General features: G+C 46.4%; 1 protein-coding gene across 1 annotated transcript in view; it reads right to left on the minus strand.

Annotated features, from left to right (window-relative positions):
* Nucleotides 1-21801: 21801 nt before the first annotated feature.
* zpld1a (zona pellucida-like domain containing 1a) overlaps nucleotides 21802-23634 on the minus strand; it is a 67136-nt gene continuing 65303 nt past the window's right edge. The window contains exon 11 of the mRNA XM_078560544.1: nucleotides 21802-22209. Coding sequence (XP_078416670.1) covers nucleotides 22037-22209 — 173 coding nt within the window. The 3' untranslated portion in view covers nucleotides 21802-22036. The remainder of the gene's footprint in view (nucleotides 22210-23634) is intronic.

Consider the following 23634-nt stretch of genomic DNA (forward strand, 5'->3'; position numbering starts at 1 on the left):
TTAGCTCTCGTGGAGCCTCGTGGTCATTTGACTGCTGATGTCACAGTTACATCATTAATATCATCACTGACTCATTAATATATCCATTAGAACATTATACTGCATCTCACCCCAAGTATAAACTCAAACTGTTACATTCTATTGTTAAACTATTTACATTACATTTTCCAATGTCTGTAAGCCTCCTGTACTGTTACAGATTCTATCCAACTCCTACCCTTGCACTCCTCCAAGTCACTGTCACAAAGGGCTTCAATCTCTAACAGTATTCTCGGCTCTCTTGGAAGACATTACGGACATATGCATTCCATTGTCTTCTCCCTGAAAGGCAAAAACATTGGCAGAGTGGGATAGCAGCTTCTGATGACTGCTGATACCTAGGCTGTGATCTTTACAATGACTTGACTGTAAAGGCTGTGAAACCACTTCAATGAAAGACTGATTCAAGAGAGAAAACTTCAGGATATGGATAATTGCACCCTCTTGAATCGGAAGAGGATGAACTGACATTTTCTCTGGGATCTTCTGATCCCTCTTGGCAAAAGTCTGAGAAGATGAAGCATTTTCAATTTCGACAAAGAATTTCTCAGCTATATCATTCACTGCTGCATGGGCGATAAAAGAATCATTCAATGCCCAAGACTTGAATAAATATGGAAGAAGAGAAGATGAATGACGAACATCCTGAAGACATTGCAAGATATGAAGAAAATGTGACTTCCCTACTACTCTTAGGGTACTATTTGCACTTTCTTTAGGCAGTGGTAACATGGCCATTGTTTCAGTGTGAGGCCGCACCGTTGTAGGCAATTGGATGATGGTGTCAACATAAGAAGGTAAGACTTCATCATCTTTAACAACGGAATGGTTCTCTAGACCTGGATCTAGATGAAATTCTTGTATAGAACTCTTCAGCTACAGAAACGCTGTAGTTTTGGCCTCTGCTTCTGCACTGAAAGACGGTTTGAGTGCAAACATGACTTGCTGATAAGATTCAAATGTGGGCTGCAAATTACTGCCGCACAAACTAATAAGCTCTTCATTTTCTCTCATGGTTTGATCCAACTTGGAATCAAGCATTTCTTTCTCCCTGGATACTCACTGTAGTCAGCCAACGATTTACAAAGCACCTCATTGGTGAGTTCAATGGGACAAGGAGACAAAATCAGCTTTAAAGTAGCTTCTTCAGCTAACTCCTTAGAAAAGACAACAGAGACCTTATCTGGATTGGCAATAGAGTCAAAGAGTGTAACAAGATCTAGGACCCCATCTTCCAACAGATCAACTGCTTGTGCGATGGCCTTCTTCCCATGAGGTTTATCAGGAAAGAACCAACCAAGGTCTAGAAGCTCCCCTAGCAGATGGTCACCGACTTTATCAGTGCCTTGTATTTCTGCACCTTCTAGCCCAAATGCAATAAGAGTTAAGAGATAGGAAGTCTCTTCCTGTGATCCAGTGGATGGTGCTTCTGTAATAAAGAATGACTCACTTCACAATGAATGAACTTCCTGTGCTGCTGCTAAATCGAAATCTGTTGGTCCTACAACAAACTTTGGAACTGCCTCCGTGAATGCTACTTCATTGTCCTCTACTGAAACTTCATTGAGCTTCTATATAAGACGAAGGCCGGAATTTTACGCATCTGTTAGCGGCGGGTGTATTTGGCAGCATGAGTGGACAATGTGGCAAGAAGACTAAAAATCTTTTTTATGCCGTCATGAAACCATTTTGTGATTGTCTGCTCCGCCCGTCAATGGCGGGCTACATTTCCCACCGTCCAAGGCGGGAACTTAATTTTAATATATTTGTATCTCATCATTCTGCTTGCACACCAGAATCATCCCCCACATCAAATTTACTGCCCATGTCGGCCTGACTTCAGAATTGCGTGATTTACGACTGCCTTTAAAAGGCATGCACCTGGTGAGCTGAACTTGGAGGTGAGTGCACACACCTTCCGCAGTGCTTGCGAGGATCACCCACAGGATATCAAGGAAGAGGCGGCGCGCATTCGGGGTGGGGGTGCACAGTCAAGTCACTTTTTCCCGGTTGGCTTTCAGTGCTGTGCCGGGGCAAGGGCTCCAGTGCGGGCTGGACCGGGGGTGTGGGGGGCAAGGCTGCACAGACTGATGGAAGTACACAAGCACATGCTGGGGGGCGTGGAGCGGGTGGGTGTGTGGGAGCAGCGAGGGGAGCATGAGGGAAGCGGCCATGCATTTGGAAAAGCTTGTCAAAAGTGAGCATTCTTCCGCAGCTGAGACTGTTCAGCAGCAGCTCCATTGACATACTTGGAGTAAGGCCTCTGAAGCAATTCTGCCCACTCATGCAAGGCAAAGCATAAATGTGCCATCAAATGCTCCCGAATCTTTCACCCCTTGGGCATAGTCTGCAAATTATAATGCATTTTAGGGGCTTCAGAATAATTGGACGATTGGGCAAGTTGTAGAATCCCCTTGTGAAAGGTGGCCACGGCACAGTCACTGGTGGAGGCACTCACAGCCCCTTGCAATGCCTTTATTCAGGTTTGGACCAGTATCCCTCATGGTTCAAGCTAACAGTGCAGCCTTGCAGTGCGAGTTAGGAGAATGCCTGCACCTGAGCTGAGAGCACAGCATGCGGTCAAGTGGCCAAAGCTGCCGCTGATCGGTCAAGGAGAGTGGGGCATAGATGGGTGGGTTTTGGACAGCCAATGAGTGCACTACACACTGGCCATCCAAGTGGTGGCCAGCACTCTCTAGCAAGTGCAAAGGGGCCTTGAGATGCAGCCAGTGTCAGAGACTTAATCAAGAGAGGTCCTATGGATACACATCTCTCTCTTTGATCCTGCAGGAGGAGAACATCAGGATCATGGAGCCTGGAGATCTAGCAGTATGCCTCATGGCTTACAGGGACCAGAGAAGAAGGAGAAGAGTGCATCGGAGGCACCTGGCTCATCAATGAGAGGAGCACCACCCTCAAGATGAAGGTGTGGCAGGGCCACTTGCGCATGCAGTTGAAGAGCCACAGTGAGCCGTTGCTGGTAGGTGCCTCGCTAGACCCAGGGTCTATAGATGGTGCTTGTCATTCCTGCAGATGACTGAGAACCAGTGTCGCCGAAGACTGCACATGTCTAGGGAACTGGTTAGTCACATATGCCATCTGCTGCAGGATTTGCGCCAAGCAAACATGGAGGACATCCATTGCCAGTGCTCGTGAAAATGACTGCGGTGCTCAATTTTTGTGCCAGTGGCTTCTTCCAGGGCTTCACAGTTGACCTGTGTGGGATCTTGCAAGCCGCCATCCAGGAGGTCACGGACGCCATCTTTGCGAAGGCACAGAACTTTATGCATTTCGACCAAGATCAGGCAAGCCAGGAAGCAAGAGTGCTGGGATTTGCGGCGATCTCTGGTTTTTCTGCAGGTGCAGGGTGCCATTGACAGCGCTCACATGACACTTAGATCTCCGTGGCAACAAGCAGTTCAGTACATCAATGGCAAGGGCTTCCACTCACTGAATGTTCAGCTCGTCTGCGACCACGACAAACACATTCTGCAGGTCTGCGCACAATTCCCAGGGAGCGTCCACGATGCCTATATCCTCAGCAGGGCTCAGGTCCCTGACATCTTCCAGGGTCCACAGTCACTGCAGGGTTGGCTCCTCGGGGACAAGGGTTACCCACAGAGAACATGGCTGATGATGCCTGTGCGGTGGCCTCAGACTGCAGCAGAGAAATAGTTGTTATGGCACGGTGGATGGTAAATGCTGAAATGCTCAAATTCCAGAAGGAAACTTAAAATAGCTGCCAAAACAGTTTTTGCAATTTGTATAGTATGAGGAGCATTCAGAAATCAGGAAATGATGTCCCCGACTACTTGTGATGATTTTCGTAAAGTAAACATTTATTAAAAGAATAAAGAAAAGCAAATAAAACACAATTACACTTAAATATATGATTGGCTTCACACAGTAAACAGTACTTTATAACGTTTGACTCCGTGTAACTGAAGGCAGCCCACTTGTGCTCTTTGATCAGGGTCATATCATGGACATGCAGCCATGATACTTTTAAGTGCACCTCATTCTTTGGCAGCCTACGTCACCTGTACCCTTCAAGACCACGCTGTCGTCGGACACAGATGCTGAAGAGATGGGGAGCCAGCCTCACCTCAAAGGTGCTGAGAGCACACACAGAGAATGATGGAATCTGTGATGTCTGTCCACGACATTCTGGCAGCAATGACAAGCACCATCAAGGTGCAGGCATCACTGACTTGTCCAGTGAGTGTGAAACTGGACCATCACTTTGCTCTGAAGGTTACACATTGCACATGGAAGAGGCCCTGGACTGAAACACTTACCTTTATCTTGTGCAGGAATCAAGGTTTCACATCTGAGTGACACAAACACTGCTCATCATAACAAGGAGCCACAGACAAGAGACATTCTTGGGAGTTTATTTACAATTGTGAGCATTATGTACAAGTGATTAACACGTGTGCCCAGGCTGTGCAACTACATCTTCTTAACCACCCTCACCTTTGAGTCAGAAGGTTGTGGGTTCATGTCCCACTCCAGGACAAAAAAAAAGTCAAGAACTGTGAATGTACTCGAAAGAGTTACATCTTCTTAACCCTGCTGCTATGTCTTGGTGCTCACCCAACATCCATAGTGGACGTGGAGGCAGCCTGCTGACTGATATGCTCAGTCTGTGATGACCTTGGCGGGCGTACTCTGGAGGGCTGAGAGCTGGAGGCCCCCAGCCTGCTTTGGGTATCCTGCTTTGGGCCAGATGCACCCTCCTCAGCCTGTGGAGATGGAGATGATGGGGTCACAGGAGGAGGGAATTTGGATTGGCCAGTTATTCCTGGAATCATCTGGGCGGATGACACTGGGGTGTTGAGATGCTGGTCCTCCTCCCTATGGGTGCTTGATGGCACTTGGCTGACTCCTTGACAAGAAGGGGAAGCTGAAGTGAGATTGAACTGCCCTGCACCCCTCTTACGTTGACACTGTTGGAGGCCAACTATGGCATCTGCAATGGCGTTCAGATTGTGCAGCAGTGCAGGAGCGATGTCCTGGACCAAGGTCTCCATGGCAGCCACCATCCTGCCACTGTTGACCTTGGTGCATTGGCATGATGGTGCGAACACCTCGGACTTAAGACAAACAGACTCCTCCATCGTCTCTTGCAATCTGAGGAGTGCACCAGACATTCCTTCCTGATACTCCTGTGATTATCTTTGCAGCTGCAACAGCTGATTGAACACTGAGCCCAGAGGCTCATCATCTGACTCAGCAGATTCCTCGCCTCCAACAGTCCTCCGAGTATCTGCAACCTCAAATATCCTTCCCTCCTCCTGCTGTGGAACAGGTTATGTGCTGTGCTCACCAGATTGTAATCCTGAGGCTGCTCTGCATCTAGGTCCCACCGAGGTGTGTGTCACTGCACTGGTGGAGTGCGTGGGTGAGCACATTGCGGAGTCTTCAACGGTGCTACCCTCAGGGTCCTCACCTGATGTGCCCTCGGCACTGGGGTTGGGGTCAAGGTTGTCTGAGAGTGACGTGGCAAATGTGTCTAGGAAAGAGAGTGCAGATTATTCATGCTTGGCAGCCACGTTACACATAGAACAGTGAACTCAGATAAGTGTTGACAGAGGGATGATCTGGTGCTGGATCCTCACATGGATGCTTGCTGCCGACCTCACCGTCACCGCAGGAACGGTCCAATTCCTCTCTGGCCAGTTCCAATGTGCAACTCTCGAATGGAGTGAGGACCTTGATGTCTGGCACTCAACCTGGTCTGGGACCTCTGCCATTGATTGTGCGTGATCTTGTCCTGCATAAAGGCAGATGGAGAGAGTGTGAGCAAGGCACATACTAGGTCAAATGAGATGGATGCCAGGTATGTGTGTGTGCTGAGTGGAGTTATGGACGGAATGAGGAGGGGATCCCCAGAGGAGAAGAGACCAGATGGACATGTGAAGGTGTGTGTGAGATAGTGAGTGGTGATGTCTCTTGAGCTGGCAGTGAGTGAGATGCCAGTGAATGTGTGATGGCCTTGTGAGTGGGTGAGTTCAGAGTGATGAGATGATTGATTTACTTTGGCGGCACAGATGAGATCATTCATCCTTTTTCTGCATCGGATGGCCGATCTCTTATGTGCAACATTGGCACTGACCACATCTGCCACTACCTCCCAAGCCAGAATGGTTAGATTGATGGGCCTCCTGCTGCCAGAGTGGGAGTAGAGGACATCATGGCGGGCCTCCACGGCCTCCAAAAGGCATTCCAGGGATGTGCCACTAAATCGGGAAGCTGCAGTCTTCTTGGCTTTTGAGGCCATATCTTCACTGGAGCAATCCTGGGCTGCAAGCATAGAGAACTGTGCGCCGACTGCAGTTTAAATATGGCGCCCGGATTGAGGAAGAAGTGAGGTCACAGTGTGACTGACAAATCAGAGGCTGCCTGCCAGCGAGATGGCATGTTTCCCGTGTCTGCATAATTCATGAGGCGGGAAGAGGATGATACGACATGAAAAACCGCCATTGCGGCCAGTGGGTAAAAAGTCGTTTTTCACACTCACTACCACACTTAGTGCAATTATGGGACAATTCCGTCCCAAGTCTTAAACACGATAAACTGCTGAACAGAGAAATTGGCTTGTTCTGTAAAATATAAAGGATTTTGTTAATTTATTTTTCTTCATGACTAAGTGTGGTGGTAAAATACCCCTTCACTTGGAGATCTGTGCCTCCGGATGCTTGTAGCTTCAAATCAGATGGTTGGATTTTGACTTCTTTAAGCCATTTTGGAAGCCAGTCCAATCTGTATGCTAAGACAGAGACCCCTGCTCCGGTGTTGAGTTTAAACTCCATTCTGAAGCCTTGAACTTCCAACTGCACAGACCAGACCTGTTTATCGACTTCTTTAATTTCTCCTAGAAAATCATCAGATTGGAAAGGTATATCTCTTATTTCTTGGACTTCAAAATGGTTGGGAACATGCTCTCTACTTTTATTCCTTTGAATGTTGTTTTAGATTTACAAACCTGTTTAGAGTGACCAGACCTGCCATAGAGAAAGCACTCAGCTCCCCTTGCTGGGCAATCTTCATGGCGGTGTTGTCTGTTGGCGCCATATCTGAAGCACTTGAAAATAGATGGAAGCGTTCTCCCTGTCCCTTAGGTAGTTTTGGTGGGCTTTTCTTGAGGTTTTTAGTGGATGGGTCTCCCGACCTTGGGCCTATGTACTGGATTGACCCCCTCCTAAGCCTCAATGTTGTCTTGAATTACAACCCGATTTTGGCATCTTAACTTGACCTGCCTGGCGATCTGTTGAGCCTTTTCTAGGATCAGATTCTCTTTGGGTTGTAACAAATCGGACAGCATGTTGTTGCAGCATGTTGTTGAGGATGCCGATTATAATGCAGTCTCTAAGCAATTCGTGTTTTAAGGCTCTTTAACCACAGGTACTTGCCAACCGATGTAGATCATGGATGAAGGAATCAGTGGACTTCCCTGGTCTTTGGCTCCTCTGATTGAATTTTGCTCTTTCTGTAACCAAATTATTTTTGGAGCTGAAGTATTTCTCAAAGGCCTGGATTACTTCATTGAATGATGGTGAGGCTTTCTCAATGCCTTGTCGGGTGAGAACATCATCAGCTATGGCTCCCATTGCTGTTTCTGAGGTTTCCCTCGTAAACCTGAAGCCGTTTGGTACCTTTTGAACTGTCTCTTCCAGAGCTCCCATCACTGTCCTTACTGCAGACTCTTGATGTTTTGGAAAGGTTGTGGAAGGGGTAGTGGCTGCTCAGTGGTTATCAACATCGTGTGTGTCTCACTGTCCCCTCACCGCGGTACTTTTTGGGTCAGATCTTTGTCATTGCAAAGTCAAATTTCTTTGTTCACTGGTCGTCTCTGGTGGGTCGCCAATCTGTGGTCACAGTTTTCAATACTGGGGCCTCCAGTGCTACCACCATGTTTCGATGTTGTGTCGATGCTGAACTTCAGTGAGGTTTTACTAATACCATGCTTCCAAGTCTTACTGAATCTTGATGAGGCTTTGCTTCCTTATGACAGACTTGAGTTAGTTGCTGTGGTTCAATTTCAACTATTATTTAAGAACTATTTACAAATGCTATTTACAAAGACCTCAGGATAAGCACATAGTATTCAGGACACAAACTACTCTGCACCTAGCTCTCTTGGAGCCTCTCAGTCATCAGACTACTGATGTCACAGTTACATCATTAATATCATCATGGACTCATTAACATATCATTAAGCCATTACTCTATAATTTCCTTGCACATGCATTTCTTATCGAGAATAATCAGATATTTGAAGAAGAACATAATCCATCCCTCTCTTCCAGCACCCCACTGTTACACTGTTCATCATAGAAAGCCTTTTGCTCTATGACACAGGTCAGTTCAATTATTAACCTTTAACTATTCAACATGACCAATAATATCAAGGATACACATAATTCTCAATTACTATATTTTAGAGCACATTCAGAAAATCCTTAATAGCTCTTGGGCATTATAATTTCAAATAGCATTTAGGTTGTTGGAATTGTCAATCCCAACAAAAGTGTGAAAGCTTAATGACAGGCTAAAATCATTGTATTGAGTGAATCATAGATGAGTAGGGTTCATTCATATAAGAGGTTTGCTAATCAGCTTCATTACATTTCTTTTTTACAGAGATTGTGTAGTTCCTGTTCTATTTAGATTACATTACACATGTTATTTTGTGAAACCATGTAATTTAATAATCCCTTTGTCAAATATTCACTTACTTTTCAATTTGGCCTGCTTTTATGTATAAATAAAAAGGGTCAGACAATGTGTCTCATTTCACAATAGGAGATAAGATCATTATGTTACAAACTCCCTAAACAGCTCTAGCAAGCATGATGCCCGAATCTATCTCCTCTGTTTCCTTACTATTGACTTCCAATATTCTCTGCTTGTTTCTCAGTGGAACTTCTGTATTATAGCCAACACTAAGTCAATAGAAGTTGTGGCAGAGTGTAAGCTTAGTGATCAAAAAAATAAGCTTCACACTATATCTTCCTAAGTTCCACAACTAAAAGTGTTGCACAGTTTCTTTTGGTTCCACTCTTCTTTTGCCCTATCCTCCTCATTGAAATTTTGTTCTGTTTTAAAAGCTTCAAAAGCAGCTACAGGCAACATATCTGTTGGGGTTTTGAGAAATAATGACAACGGAACAAAATTTCCTTTGAGTTCCATCAGACACCAGTGTTCCCTATAATTTTTCTTTGTTGTACGTGCCCCGTTTATTGCATTGCGTGGCACATTCCAGTTTGCTTCATAGCTGCACACCAATGCAGCCTAGAGGAAATTTTGCCAGACACCCACCATAACTCCCCATAAATGCCAGATGCATGCTAATTCTGGGAGTTTGCACCTGGAAGGGGTGTTGGCAAGTTAAATTAGATAAGGATTCAATAGTGTGGCATGACCCTATGCAATATCAACACACAAACACATTAGCATGTTCATATCAAATCTCTATCATTTTTTAAACAAAACAATTCAGATTGCTGCAGTTCAGTCTTGCCTCACTACACTTTCAGCAGCAGATCACAGGATTTGAAATTTCAGGGCTATGGTATTTTTAAGATGCAGTATACTTTTAACCAGTTTTTGGTGTTTAAAAATGCTAATATTGTGAGTCAATTATTAACAATCTACAATCATTAAAATACAGAGATTAGCATCTTCATTTACTCCTGTCATTGTGGGAGCACCGAGAAGGACAACGTCCATCTAGTTTGCCTTCTACCATCATGGTAGTGTAGGGGGTGGTGGTGTGTGTGTCAGCTCCACCTCTGACTTCTGAGCGGTTCGAATCGCTCCCACTCCCTGGGTTCTAGACCTTGGACTTATTTGGGGACTGTGCCAAAGTGCAGCAGACAACTGGTTTTGGTGCAAGAAAAAGCTGAGTTTATTGAAGTCACAAATGAATTTATATCATTAGGATTACACTGATATTATAGAGACTTACAAAGTACACTTAGTTAAGAATGGGGAACACGGTATAACGAGGAAAAATCATGCTACTAATCCCCTTACCCTTGTCCCACCCCCGAAACCTAACTAAATTGAACTAGGAGAGGTCAGGGGTCATGCACACCAACCAGGGTTCCCTGACAGTTTGAAATCCAGCCAGGTAAGCCGGTTGCAGTTTTGGGGTATGCTCTTTGTGTCCTCTGGGGCCTGCCATCCCCACGTGGTCCTGGTCTGTGGAATCTGCAAAGGTTCTTCAGTTGGGTGAAGGGCGCGGTTGTGGGTGGTCAATCTTCGTGGAGGACTGCGGTTTCGGCCTTGTTGTCTTCAGTTGAGCCTGCCACCCTGTGCCCCTCGCCGTGATGTTGCCTGCGGGCCTGCAAACCTCCAGATCTCCTTCCTCCGCTTGGCTCAGCTCCCTGCTTAAACTTGGCTTCAACCGCTTCCAACTGCCTACCCTCCTGCTAGCTGGTTTCTCTCTCTCTCCTTCATAACTGACTGGGCCAGTTATACTGTCTTTCGAATTTCTTATCGGAATTCAAATCAAGGTTAGTTCTTTGTTTGATTTTGGTGGCCTTTCCCCGGTGATTGTTGTTTCGTTGTTTTTAATGGGCTCGCATGATGTTTATCATTGTCTTCCTGCCCCCGTAACTAGTTTTGAACTGAAAGCCATTGTATGTGTGGAGTATTGATGGGTTCGCATAATTGCATTGATTGTGCCTTCCTGCCTTAGTAGTTAGTAGTGATTATTTATGCAAGATTTTGGTGAGCTTTAGTTTCGTGTAACATGAAGTCTTTCTCTGGTTTGATTGTTTTAAAGGGAAGAATGCGTGTTCTGTCTCGTTGTCTGGTTTTAGGCAAACAAAACCACATTGCACTCAACAAGCCCAGGCATGTCCAGTTCCAGGCCTTCATGGGCCTAGCCTCCTGTCTGCAGGGTTTTACACTTAACTCAGCAGTTTAAAAGTCCAAAAGTCATATCCTTGTTGATGATATGAAAAATGTGGGAATTTTGAGAACCCTTCAGTAGTCACATGATACAATAATAATAGAGTTGTTGACTAATCGTAACAAAAAATGTATATTGTTACAATCCCAGCTGATATTACTACCGGACAAGTCAGATCCCAGAGTGAAACCTGGCTTGATAGATCCTAACTTTTATTTTTTTTAAAAGAAACTGTAGAGCTAAGTTGCTGAACAAATTCAAAGGAGTCTGCTGGTGAACTTTTAACGCAAATAAAATATTTATTAAAACACAATAAATGAACTATATTACACCAGACAAAAAGATTGTAAAGATCTCAATATGCACACAAGAATATGATTCAAATATTCACTATTCCCTCACCCCAGCTATATCTTGACAGACACATATAAATTTGGAAAAATAATACAATTTACCTTATCCATCTTATACTCTAATATTCAGGGTAAGTATGCAATAGATGTGAATTAACAGGTGAACTGTGGTCAGGCACACCACACTCCAAAGTAAATGGCAGATGCGACCCAAGCAGATTCTATGGATTTCTCACCAACTCACCCAGACACTTGTCACACTGCTTGAGCTAACTGGTCTCACTGAAACTCTGTCTTTCTCATGAGGGTTTCCAATCTCCACATTTGAAAAACTAGCCTTGGAATTCTATTCAAATGTCCTTCCCACTTGGATGGCTTCAACAAGGATCCATCTCAAGGGTTTCAATCTCACCTTCCGAGATTCCTTTCCTCTGGATCCCTGAATACACTCATGCTTCACCTTCCAAGTGCAATTTCAAATCTTTGCCCATGCCAAGTAGAACATCACTGCTCCAAAAGGGTACCTTTGCCCTTACAGCCCACAGCATTGAGTCACCAACTTTCCGCTGCCCTCTCGGATCTTTTGGGCTTCTCTCAAGCCCACTTTGCTTCAAGTCTGCTCTCTGCAGCTTTCTTTAACTTGGAACCTGTTTTTCTGTTCTTGTCATTTATCTTGACTCAATGGGATCTATCTTTGAACCCTGTCTTTAACCCTGCCTGGTTTGTGACTTCATTCTTAGCTTGGGACCTTCTCCCTGTCCCCTTCCCTGTGTCCTGCTCCCTGGGAACCCTTCTCTCAAATGGTGCTCCTGTTCAGGTCTCCTGACCTCCAGTTTCACGCAGTTTCACTTTTTTCCCTCTTTTTATTCTGTGCATGTGCTCAGGGCTGGTTCCCGGCTGAAAGAACGTAAGAAATACCAACTGCACATGTGCGACCCTTTCCCAGCTGGTGCATGTGCAGAAGTCCCACGGCCCACTGGGAATTGTAGTTCCTGAAATGCGACTTCAATTTAAACTCAAGAGCCATAATTTTCACATCGGTGTGCGGGGGCGGGCCTGACACGCTGATGTGTTTAATGACGCGCGGTGATGTCGGGTTTGCGTCAATGGCCTTAACAGGCCTTTGACAGCTTAAAGGCCCAACAGCAGTTAAATGGCTGTGGGTCAAGCTGGCCAATCACAGACAGGCTTGCCTCTGATTTTTACATCTATGGGGGAGGCGAGGACCACTGCCTCCCTCTGTAAAATTGAACTAGAGAGTTGACAATGTAGAAATTGCTAGGTGGAGAGTTGAGAAGGACAAAAATACAGGGTTATGCATGCAGAACTGCTGAGGTAGGATTGGTACCAGGCAAATTTATGGAGTTGGAAGACAGCAGTCATTATAACTGAACAGATGTAAAGGAAGAAGCTGAGCCAAAGGTTAGGATATATGCCAAGGTTCTGTACAGCTTGATTGGGAGCTAGGGGTTTTGTTGGAGTCAAGGCTAATGGCGCAGAGATACTGGAAATAAGCCTGATGAATGGCGTCAGTTTTGCTAACTTTAAACTGGTCGAATGTTTGTCTTATCTAAGTCTTACTGTTGAATAGGCAGTTAGAGAGTGATTGATGGAGAACACTCACCCAGAACCTTTAACATAAATGTAGAAGTTATTCCCCTGCTTCTATCGCCAAGGAGAAACATGTAAATGGTTCAGAAGAAGAGACCAAGGGTTGACTCCCAGATGGCTGGTCAGGAAGATAAATAGAAGCTATTGAAGGTAATGCAATTTTGGTTTTATGAGAATATGCAATGGAGGTGAATTTCAGAGAAGAACGGTTGCAGTAGTCATCCATGTTGAAGACAGCAGAAAGTTCAAAGAGGATGAAGAGAAACAACCACAGATACAATCAGGCAAGGTGCTGTTTGTGACTTTGACCAGCTTAGCCTCAGTGCTGTGGCAGGTTGGAAACCACATTGAAGAATCTCAAAAAGGAAAGACGGGAGACTTAACTATGTTGCTATAGGCCAAAATTATGTCCCTGGACCTTGAAAAGATTGGAAATATGTAGAATTAGGAGAGAATGAAGGGGTGAGTTCCGTGAGAAGAGAGTGATAGCAAACATTTTGTAGAAGGTGGAGATTGTTTTAGAGGCAAGTGACAGTTTGATGATGTCGGTCAGCATAAAGCTGATAAACTAAATTTGTAAAGTTAGGAGTGAGGAGTTGCAAGGGTATCAAGGTAGATCATAAAAGACATGTCTCTCAGTGTAGAACAGATTGTGGTTGTTGGGTTTAGTATCGATTGGAAGAAGTGTGGAGACTCTATGATGGAAGTGGAGATGATCAATGATTTCAAATGAAATTGGATGGGTATTTGAGGGAAATAAACTTGCAGGGCTATGGGGATAGAGTGAGGGAATGGTACTGACTGGATTAATTTACAGAGAGCCAGCATGGACTTTATGTGTTGAATGACCTCCTTTCGAAGCAAAATGACTCTATGGGCAGAATTTTCCCATTGGTGGTGTGGACGGGCCTCGCATGTCCACGTGTAAAATGGCACGCGGTGATGTCAGGCGAGCGTCCCAATGTCACTGCGCACCATCGTGATATTTCATTGGGCGGGCGCACGATGTTATCCGCTGCATGCCCACCATTAATTAATGGGCCACTTAAGGCCCTTGACTCACCAATCGACGCTGTTTTATCGGCTCCCGTGCAAACTTCGGGTTGGCGCATGAGCGCAACGGGCAGGCAGATAGGACACATTTGTTCAAACCTCATCCATAGGCGGGATAAGAGGGCTCACTGGGGTCGTGGGTGTGCTCTCTCAAGTATTGATTTTTCAAAGCTATTGAAACTTGCCTGTGTGATCTGCAATACTTCAAAATGCATACCAGCTGCTTTGTCTGGACTCTTAACCTTCAGGTCAGCACTCTGCAGTGAGGAATCTTCTTTGGGCCTGCAGGTTTCAGGAAGCCTCCCCATAGACTGGGAATGGGAGCTGAACTATCCACTGGAGGCAACTCCTCTGAGGAGGAGGAGAGGGCTGGAAGGGGGAGGACTGCACATTCAGCCTCCAGGGGAGCCACCTTTGGGAGGACAGGCACAGGCACAAGGAGCGCAGGGCCAAGAGGTAGACCAAGGCGGAAGAGGCCGCAGAAGATGCCACCATCCTGCTGCCAGGCTTTACAGGTGGTGAAGCAGCTACCTCAATATGTCTGAGGTGCAGTGTCAAAGAAGGCTCCGTCTCTCAAGGGAGACAGTCAACTATATCTGTCAGATGATTGGGCCTGAGATCTCCGCTAACTGTGTGGGTGGACACCCCATGCCAGTGGCTCTAAAGGCCATAGCTGCCCTCAGCTTCTATGCCTCTGGCTCCTTCCAGGGGTTGGTGGGTGATCTTTGTGGTGTCTCCCAACAGCTGTTCACACTTGTGTCAAGCAGGTTACAGACACTCTGTTCAGACGTACATTGACCTTCATCCACTTCCGTTGGGACGAGGCAGGCCAGACACAGCGAGCCAGAGGCTTCGCGGCCATTGCTGGCTTCCCCTGTGTCCAGGGTGCTATAGACTGTACACATGTGGCCATCAAGGTGCCAGCAGGTGAGCCCGGTGCCTTCGTCAACAGGAAGGGCTTCCACACCATGAACGTGCAGATAGTGTGTGATCACAGGATGCAGATTCTACTAGTTTGTGCAAGGTACCCAGGCAGCTCCCACGATGCCTACATCCTCAGACACTCCCAGGTGCCAGGGCTCTTCAGTATTCCAGCCCAGCTTGATGGATGTCTGCTGGGTGACAAGTGCTATCCCCTCAGAAGGTGGCTCATGACGCCTCTCCACCATCCAAGAACAGAAGCTGAGCAGCAGTACAATAGGAGCCATGCCTCCACAAGGGCTGTGGTGGAGAGAACCATTGGTCTTCTCAAGATGCGCTTCTGATGCCTGGAACGCTCAGGGGGCGCATTCCAGTACCCCCCAGATCGTGTGTTGGTGATAGTGGTTGCATGCTGCACTTTCCACAATCTTGTGCTGGAAAGGGGGGACGCAGTGGACGATGAAGATGTCGACGCAGTGTCTGCGGCTGCACACGATGTGTCCAGCAGTGAGTCCGAGGATGAGCATGCCCAGGGAAACGCTGAGGAGGTAGATGCTGACCCGGGCATACTTCAAGGAGGCAAGGACACCCGGGAGGCTTTAATCCAATGAACCTTCAGCTAGCACACCACAGATGGACCTCCAGGACAAACCTGGGCTGTAGGCTCCATACTCAATACCTAGGTGCCAAATCTTCCAGGTTAGGAACAGTAACTAAGGGCCTTGTTAATAAAGCTGAATGTCCCACAAAGCACTCCGAACATTTTTGGAAACCATACACATGCAGAAGAAGAGGCACCCTCAGCCATGGTCACATGTCTGAGTTTAATATCACAGACAAAGAAACTTAATGAAACAAAATGACAAGGGCGTTCCAATTCAAAGCAAATCATAAAGGCCTCATCTTGGGCCAACACAAAAGCACCAGTGATAAATCCGTGGTGTGCCTAAGGTGCTGTATGTTTACGTTTCCTGGTGCTACGTCTTGGTGCTGCCCCCTCGCTGGGAGTGGCATCTGAGACAGCCTGCTGACTCTGCTGTCCCGTTGGCTTCGATGATCTTGGTGGTTGTCCTCAGCCTGTGGAGCCTGTGTTGGCCCCGCCTGGGAGGGAGCGGCCAGTTCCACAGCTGGCATCTCCCCAGTCATCGCAGCCTCACCGGATGCTACGGTCACTAGGAGATGGGCGGAGGAGCTGCTGCCCTCATCCGGAGCGTCCTGAGAGGTGCCCGCAGAGACGATAGGCAGCTGCTGCGCCGACGTGAGGTTGCTTTGGACCTCCCTGCTCACCATGGATGGATGGGCACTGAGCTGGGAAACTTGGTGCCCACACCATCTCCCACACTGGCACTGAGCAGCTGAGGTCAATGGCGATGTGAGGGCTTGTTGGTCAGAGTGCAACCCCTGGAAGCCCTGATGGGTCTCCTGGAGGAGCCTCTCCACGAGAGTCACCACTCTCTTCATGGAGGAAGCATGGCACTCTGACGTGAGGCTCATTGCTTTGGCGATCATCCGCGTAGACTCCTCCACCACGGAGACCAAGCCAAGCATAGCCTCATGTATCTCTCCCAGATGCTCCCAAACGCCCAGCCGCATTTCCTGCCCCTGCTGCGTTGCAGACGACTCCAGAGGCACATCATCAGGCACCGACTGAGCATGTGCCTGGTCCGCTGCAGTCCTCCAACTGCTGGTGCCATGGGCACTCCCTGTCTCTGCTAGCTCCTCCAGTGACTGTGAAGTGCCCTCACCGCTGTGCTCTGGGACACTAGCCAATGTTCTAACTCCCACCAAGGTGCTAGCAGCTGCACTGGTGCTTGCCTGGCAGAGATGGTGTGACACTGGTGAGACTTCAGGCCCCTCAGGTGCGAGAGGGAGCCTCTGCTGCTCCTCCTCCCAGCCCTGCTCCGCTGATGCTAAAAGGAAGAAGAAGGACATTGGATCAATTAACGTGGAGACAATAACAAAGTGCATCCTTATCCCCCGAATCATTATGCGTTTATCCTTCCATAACCAATGGTCAAGCCTTGTTGCAAAATTAAATCACTTAACATTCAGCACTGCTATGGCTGTTGGGAGAACAATGCTGACCTCACTGCTAGACATACATACCTGGCCATGGCACCCCAGCCACACCGATACCAGTGGACCTGGGTGCATGGCACGTCTCCAAATCCAGGGCCTCCTGTTCAAACCGGCTGAGAATGGCAATCTGCGCCTGGCCGCCACCAGTCCTCGCATGCTCTGCCGCGTTATGAGCATTCTTCTCCTGAAAATGAGAGAAGAGCATTGATTAGGGCAAATTGTACATGGACTCTCTTCGCGCACAGCCCACCCCAGCCTGAGTGAGACATATCAGGGCTCCAGTGCCTCCTCACCCCGGTGCTGCCGAACACTCGCACAAAGATGCTAGGCCTGTTCTCCACTCACCCACATCACCCCTGCCTTGGCCACATGCTGCCTACATCACATTAGGCACCACACAGTATATCCTTCCATAGCAAGGAGGCTCAAGCACGTGGAGTGCAGAGTGCAGCAGATGGTTCATTGCCACGCCACCTTGAAGCTCCCCTCCCAGCATCTCATCACCCTGACTAAGACATGTCCTGCAGTTCAAGCACTTTGCCTAGGTGCAGCTCCTCCAAGTTGCCCCCAAAACAGTCATGTGGGTCTCAGTGCATCACAAGCTGTGGGTGCAGAACTCATCTCTTTACCACCTTCTTGGGCTGACCTCAGCATGGGCAATATCTGCTGGCCCACCCAGTGAAGGACACACGTCATCAATGATTCAATGCAGTCACTACACTCAGACTTGGGGGTGGGGCGGGGGCAGCAGGGACGAAAGCTGACCTGTTGGGCTAAGTGACCAATGCCAAAATTATCCTCACCCTTCCAGAGCGCAACAAGTCGTTGAAGCGCTTGCGACACTGGATCCAGGTGCGCTGCACCACGGCATGGGAGCTCACTACCTCAGCCACCTCCTCCCAGACACGTTTCATCATGTGCGGGGGGCCTCCTCCACCCGTTCTGGGGAACCAGCGCCTTCCACTGTGCTGCCACCTCCTCAAGGAGGGCAACAAGGCAGTCATCGGAAAAATGAGGGGCGCACTCGCCCCCCACCCTATCCTCCGGCCTGGCCTGCCCCGATGGCCTGCCCTCTGGCCTGGCTGCCCTGATGGCCTACCCTTCGGACTTGCATAATCTCCATTGCCCCTCTGCAGAGCCCCTCACCCAGCCATAGCATGCAGCCTTTCCAAGGCTGCCAGGCCTTCCTTTATACAGGCCGTCAGTTCGCCATTGGACCTGGTGGGCTGAGTGCGCCTGCCTCCGGCCGCCCACTCACACTATGCACGGGAGTCGTGAAGTATGTTGGGCGGGCCTTAATTGGCCCGCCTGCGTAAAATGGCGGCGCGGACCCGATCACGAGTGGGTCCGCGCCTGCTCCCGCTCAGCACCCCCGCCATCCAGAAAATTCTGCGCTATGAGTATGAGCCTATTAGCTGAATTTTGCATGAGGTGGGACACTCCCTGGTGTAAGAGACAGGGGCAAGCCCACCTGGACCTAAACACCATCAGGCCTTTAATTGGTTTAAGACAGGGCTTGCACCACTATCCGCCCATGGCCCCTCATACCCTCCATGCTAACCTATGCCCCTCTACCCATTCCTCTTGGCCCCTTGTAATGAGCAACTAACTTCCAAGTTGTTGATGATTGCTCTAAATAACAGTACTGGGGTGTTCTTCCTGCTCCTAAATGCATGTTCAGCTGTGTGTGTTCAAAAGAGGGTATTAGCGAGAATGGCGAGATTGAAAGTGCTAGAACTGACAGGTATAAAATCATCATTACACACTTACTGATGTCATGATCTGTCTACTCTGTTTACTTCTGGAACATGCTTATAACGCCTGCATTAATGTGCTCACCAAAATGGTTTCTGTCGTACACTTCACCAGTTATGTGCATGCATGTCCCAGATGCCTTTTTGGCTCCTAACACAGAATCTGTGGTGCTATAAAATTGAATTTCATGGACATTCACCTCCTGTCGGTAAGGTCGCCCAATATTGATATGTAAAACAATGCCCTGTGACTGTTATATGGCTATGTTGCTAATTTGCTGGTATATTTGAAGTCTGCCAGAAGATTAAATTGAGTTTAAATACCCACTTCAGGATTTGAGCATAAATACATGTAGTTGTATCTAATTTGACAGTTTTGATCCCAAATTATTTTTTAGAGATATAGTAGTTAACTTAGCAATCGGGACCCCTAAAGCGTTTTCAAATCAATGGATTGCTTTTGAAGTGCAACCACTGTTGCTATGTATAGAAAGAAAATGAGCCAAATAATATCCAAATGTTGTAATGTGGTGCAAGAAGAGGCAGAGACATTTTCTTTAGGTACAATTTATTATATAATGGTCTTATGAATGACAATGTCATCAGAGTACAGCCCTGCAGTGCACATTGTTACTGAGGTATTGAAAATCAAGAGAATGATGTGTTTCAAACTCATTCACTGGAGTTATCTATACACTTGTTGTGAGTTAATGTTACAGCTTATTATTCCACTATGGGCAATCAGAACTAAGTAGCTTATTTCTCAGGAGATGCTACAGTTTACACTAGGAATAACTCAAACTTACAACATACTATGCAACTCCACCAACTTGTGAACTTCTAGAACATTCTGAGTGTTTGCTTCTGATGGGAAAATCTACTCTGTTTATGCGTTTACATTGTCTCCAAGGCTTGAAAAAAAGTAGGACCTTATTGCCAGACTTCTCATTTGGCAGCATTGCTTGTGAATGGATCTTTTTTGCACAGGTTTGAGCTTATTTAGGTTGCACAGTAATTTCGATGTTTTCAAAACGAAAAATTGTGAAAAAGTGACCCAGATCAATTTTAACATATTAAAAAATCTGTAGAAAATAGCAAAAATAAACTGCAGGCGAGTAGACGTAATAGTATTGGGTGAGGCACCTGCACAGATTATCTCGTCATTATCATATTGCTGTTAATGGGAGTTTGCTGTGCACGAGTGGGGGCTGCGGTTCCTACATTGTTGGAAGTGTTTTTTTTCAGATGTGACATCATCTTATGCAATGCATCATTTTCAAGATCTAAATAATGTAGCAAATTATTTAAGTAAAGTTAATAAGAGTGTCAGGAATAGCTCTAATAATTTTATATGGAATTTTAAAGGATGACAAACTGTGGAGCACACACACCCAACTTCCTGCTAAACCTACTGATGGGCAAGGCTCACCATCACAAACACAATTTTGGCAATTTACCACCATATGGATAGAATATAGAGTAAATTTCCTGATCCTGAATTCCCAGCAAGGAAGTTCATTCCAAGGAGCAGAAAGTCTGTGCTGTCGTGATGTATTCCTACTCCCGATATGCTTTTGGGTAATCAGTGCTCTTGGCATTGGCTGTTTCCTTTTGCTTTTTGGGGTGGTGCCGGTTGTGGCTCAGTTGGTACCACATTCTCAGTCCAAAGGCTTTGGTTCAAGTCCCACTTCAGGACTTGAGCATAAAAATCAAGGCTGACACTCCAGCACAGTAGTGAGGGAGTACTGCATTGTTGGAAGTGTTTTTTTCAGATGTGACATCATGTGACATCATCTGCCTTCACAGGAAGGCATAGAAAAGATCCCATGCCATTATTTTGAAGAACAGCAGGGAATTTATCCCCAGTATCCTGGCTAATATTTATCCCTCAGTCAACTTCATAAAAAATAGATTATCTTGTCATTATCATACTGCTGTTAATGGGAGTTTGCTGTGTACAAGTGGCTGCCATGGTTCCTACATTAGAACAGTGACAACACTTCAAAAATATTTCATTGACTATAAAGCATTTTGAGATGTCCAATGGTCATGAAAGGCTCCACAGAAATGAAGCTCTTTCTTTCTTTGCATTAGACCCACCTTTTTGCCAGCATTTAGCGTTTCAATTATTTGCCGACAATAAGGGTAGAAGTTTTATCTTAGACAGTAGTGTAAAACAGGCAGCTATACAGCCTGCCCATTTTTCTTGTCCAAAATTAAGTATGACTTCCTTTTAGTAAAATCTTAGTGACGTTGAACTTTGCAATAAACAGCCACTAATTGAAATACATGATACTCAGTGAGAACTATATGTTCTTATAAGTACCTAAAATAGAGCCAGCAACACTGCTTATGAAGAATTGAGACATGGTGACATGTTATTGTAACACAGATAGAATCTGTCTGTCAGCAAAAAAGGAAACAAATCACGTGGAAGTTTGCGCAATGACGACATTTCAAACTAGTGTGATAATTACACTTTTCAAAATGTTTCCAACAAACTGGGTGACACTGAATTTGCTGACCTGTTGCTTCTGAGATATAAAGTCAAATCCAGCCCATACTAATAGAATAAAAATCTCCTTTAACTGTTGTCGTTAAAAGTCCGATATGAGTTTGGCAGTTTCAACCCGATTCTACTAAAAATGGACCCACAGCACAAAACTGGTTTCCACTTGGCACAAAAATTACAACCTCACTTAATGAGGCCATGATGTGGGAAATGGAAATGCCACACTGATCCAGAGCGGAAATGTTTTTTTCTGACCTGGGAATGCTTGATGTCAACACTGGTTGCCTGAAATAGTGGTGAGCCATTATCCTGCATTAACATTCCCCAGCTTGGTGAGCATAAACATCTAGTCAAAAAGTTCTCTAAATATCACAACTGACTCACAATTTCTTCTCTCCCTTCCATATTTAAGTTTAATGGATGGTTGGGCTCCATTTCCAGGTTAATATATCATGCGGATGCTACCATTATTGCTAACAGCTCAGCTCACTGTCAACCTTCTAGAGCTTCTCGTTCTTCTACCATCCCAGCTCATGCCCAAGAAATGGGACATTACATTAAACTATCATTGAAGATTTTGTGGGAATAATTATGTGTTCTTTTCTGACATTGCTGTAAGGTAGGAAATGTAAATGAACTAGACTACAAAAACATCTAGCAGGTCTATGCTTGATTCTTAGAACAACAAAAAAAATCTCATAACCTCCTGCCCTAAAATAGCATAATCAGGAAATATGCTAACCAGCTGTATTATGTAGATAAGAAAACCATACAAATTACCCAGATCTAACTAGTTAAAAACAGGATTTCTGATTCCAGCTAAAGCACTACTATTTTGCCGTTTCCTATTAAGAATCACAGAGGTTATAAAAAAGGAAATGGTCATCACACTCAGGATAACAATTCCAGAAACTAATGAAGTTGTCACGGAGTTGAAATGAAAGGTAGATTTTCCCATGTTGCCTGAAAAGGAAATGTAGAAAAGGTCAGAATTTTACCAATTGTAAAATGTTTGACAATAGTAAATTACCCTGCATTATTTTGAATAAGATTCCACTTCAGCATTATCAACCTGATTTTGTGGCTTAAGTGCTACTTTTACCTAAAGAGTCTGTAGAGATCTGATCCAAGCATCACTTAAAGAGGGTAATGTTTTGAGTATATACTGACTTCAAGAAACCTTTGTATCTATTTTAAAAATTAGGCCATAGTTAAAAAATTAGGCTATAGTTAGAGATTGAGTACTAAATTTGCCATACTCTTCTCTCCTGATGATTTGTAGATGGATGTGGGTGGGCAGGGCCAGGAAATCTCAGGCCTGAATTTTTTGGATGGCTGCGTCTCGCTTCCCATCATCTGAGGAGTCAATGGGGAGCACATCCCTGTTGACTCTGAGTGCCCCACGCTCAGATGAGGGTTAAGTGGCAGTAGGCGGGACTTAGAGGACTCCTGCCTGAGAGAGCTGCCGGCCAATCAGATTGTATGCAGCTCTCCATGTGGGCTGAAGAAGAAATGCAGGAGGACGTTGGAGCCCAAGTCCAGGCACCAAAGGCCCAGCTAAGTTCAAGGGGTTCCTAGGGCAGGGAGGGTAGTGAAGGCCTGTGGGGGGGTGCACAAAGGTGGTGATCGTTCCCTGGGGGACAAGCCGGTGGAGGGGGAGGGTGGTCTGGAGGACACCGGACCTTAAGGGAGGAGGTGCCCGACTTCAGAAGGGGGCTTCTGATGGATGCGCCCAGCCCCATTTCCCGGCCTAGATGTAACTCTGTTCTTTTTCGGGCCTCCCCCATGGAATTTCAATCCTCCCGACAACCTAAAAATTGAGGATGGGCAGGAAATGACCCCTAAGTGGCCACTTAAGGGCCTCATTTGGGGCAAGCGTGTGCTTCCTGTCTTGAAGTCTTGCTCACCCCAGCGTAAAATCGCTTTATGGTCGGGGTGGGCGGGAACCTGAAGGGAATCCACTCCCTTCAATTTCACACACCAAAAATCCACCAGTGGGGGAGCATAAAATTCTGGCAATAAGGCTGGATTTTATTGGGTGCCACATAGTCCATGGCACCCACCCCCATCCCCAGCTAGAAAGTCAGTGAGGAGCCTGGCCAGGGCAAGAATGGCTACCATTTAACAGCCAATTGGCCATAAATAGGCTGGAGGTGGGATTTCTGCCCCTGAGCAACAGGAAGTCCCACCTCAGAGAGCTGCTAGTCAATCAGATGGCTGGCAGCTCTGTGGTCCCAGCAGTGCCAGGCATGTGCGGTGGCCACTCCTGGCACTACAGGCAGTCCCCAGTGGAGATGAACACCAAGGTAAGTGGAGGGCAATTTTGCCAGGGTCCGGGGGGGGGGTAAACGGGGTGGGTTGCTGGGTTTGAGAGGCTAGGGGGAGGGT

This window comes from Cetorhinus maximus, chromosome 16 (genome assembly GCF_964194155.1).
Source record: "Cetorhinus maximus chromosome 16, sCetMax3.hap1.1, whole genome shotgun sequence".
NCBI classification, from domain to species: Eukaryota; Metazoa; Chordata; class Chondrichthyes; order Lamniformes; family Cetorhinidae; genus Cetorhinus; species Cetorhinus maximus.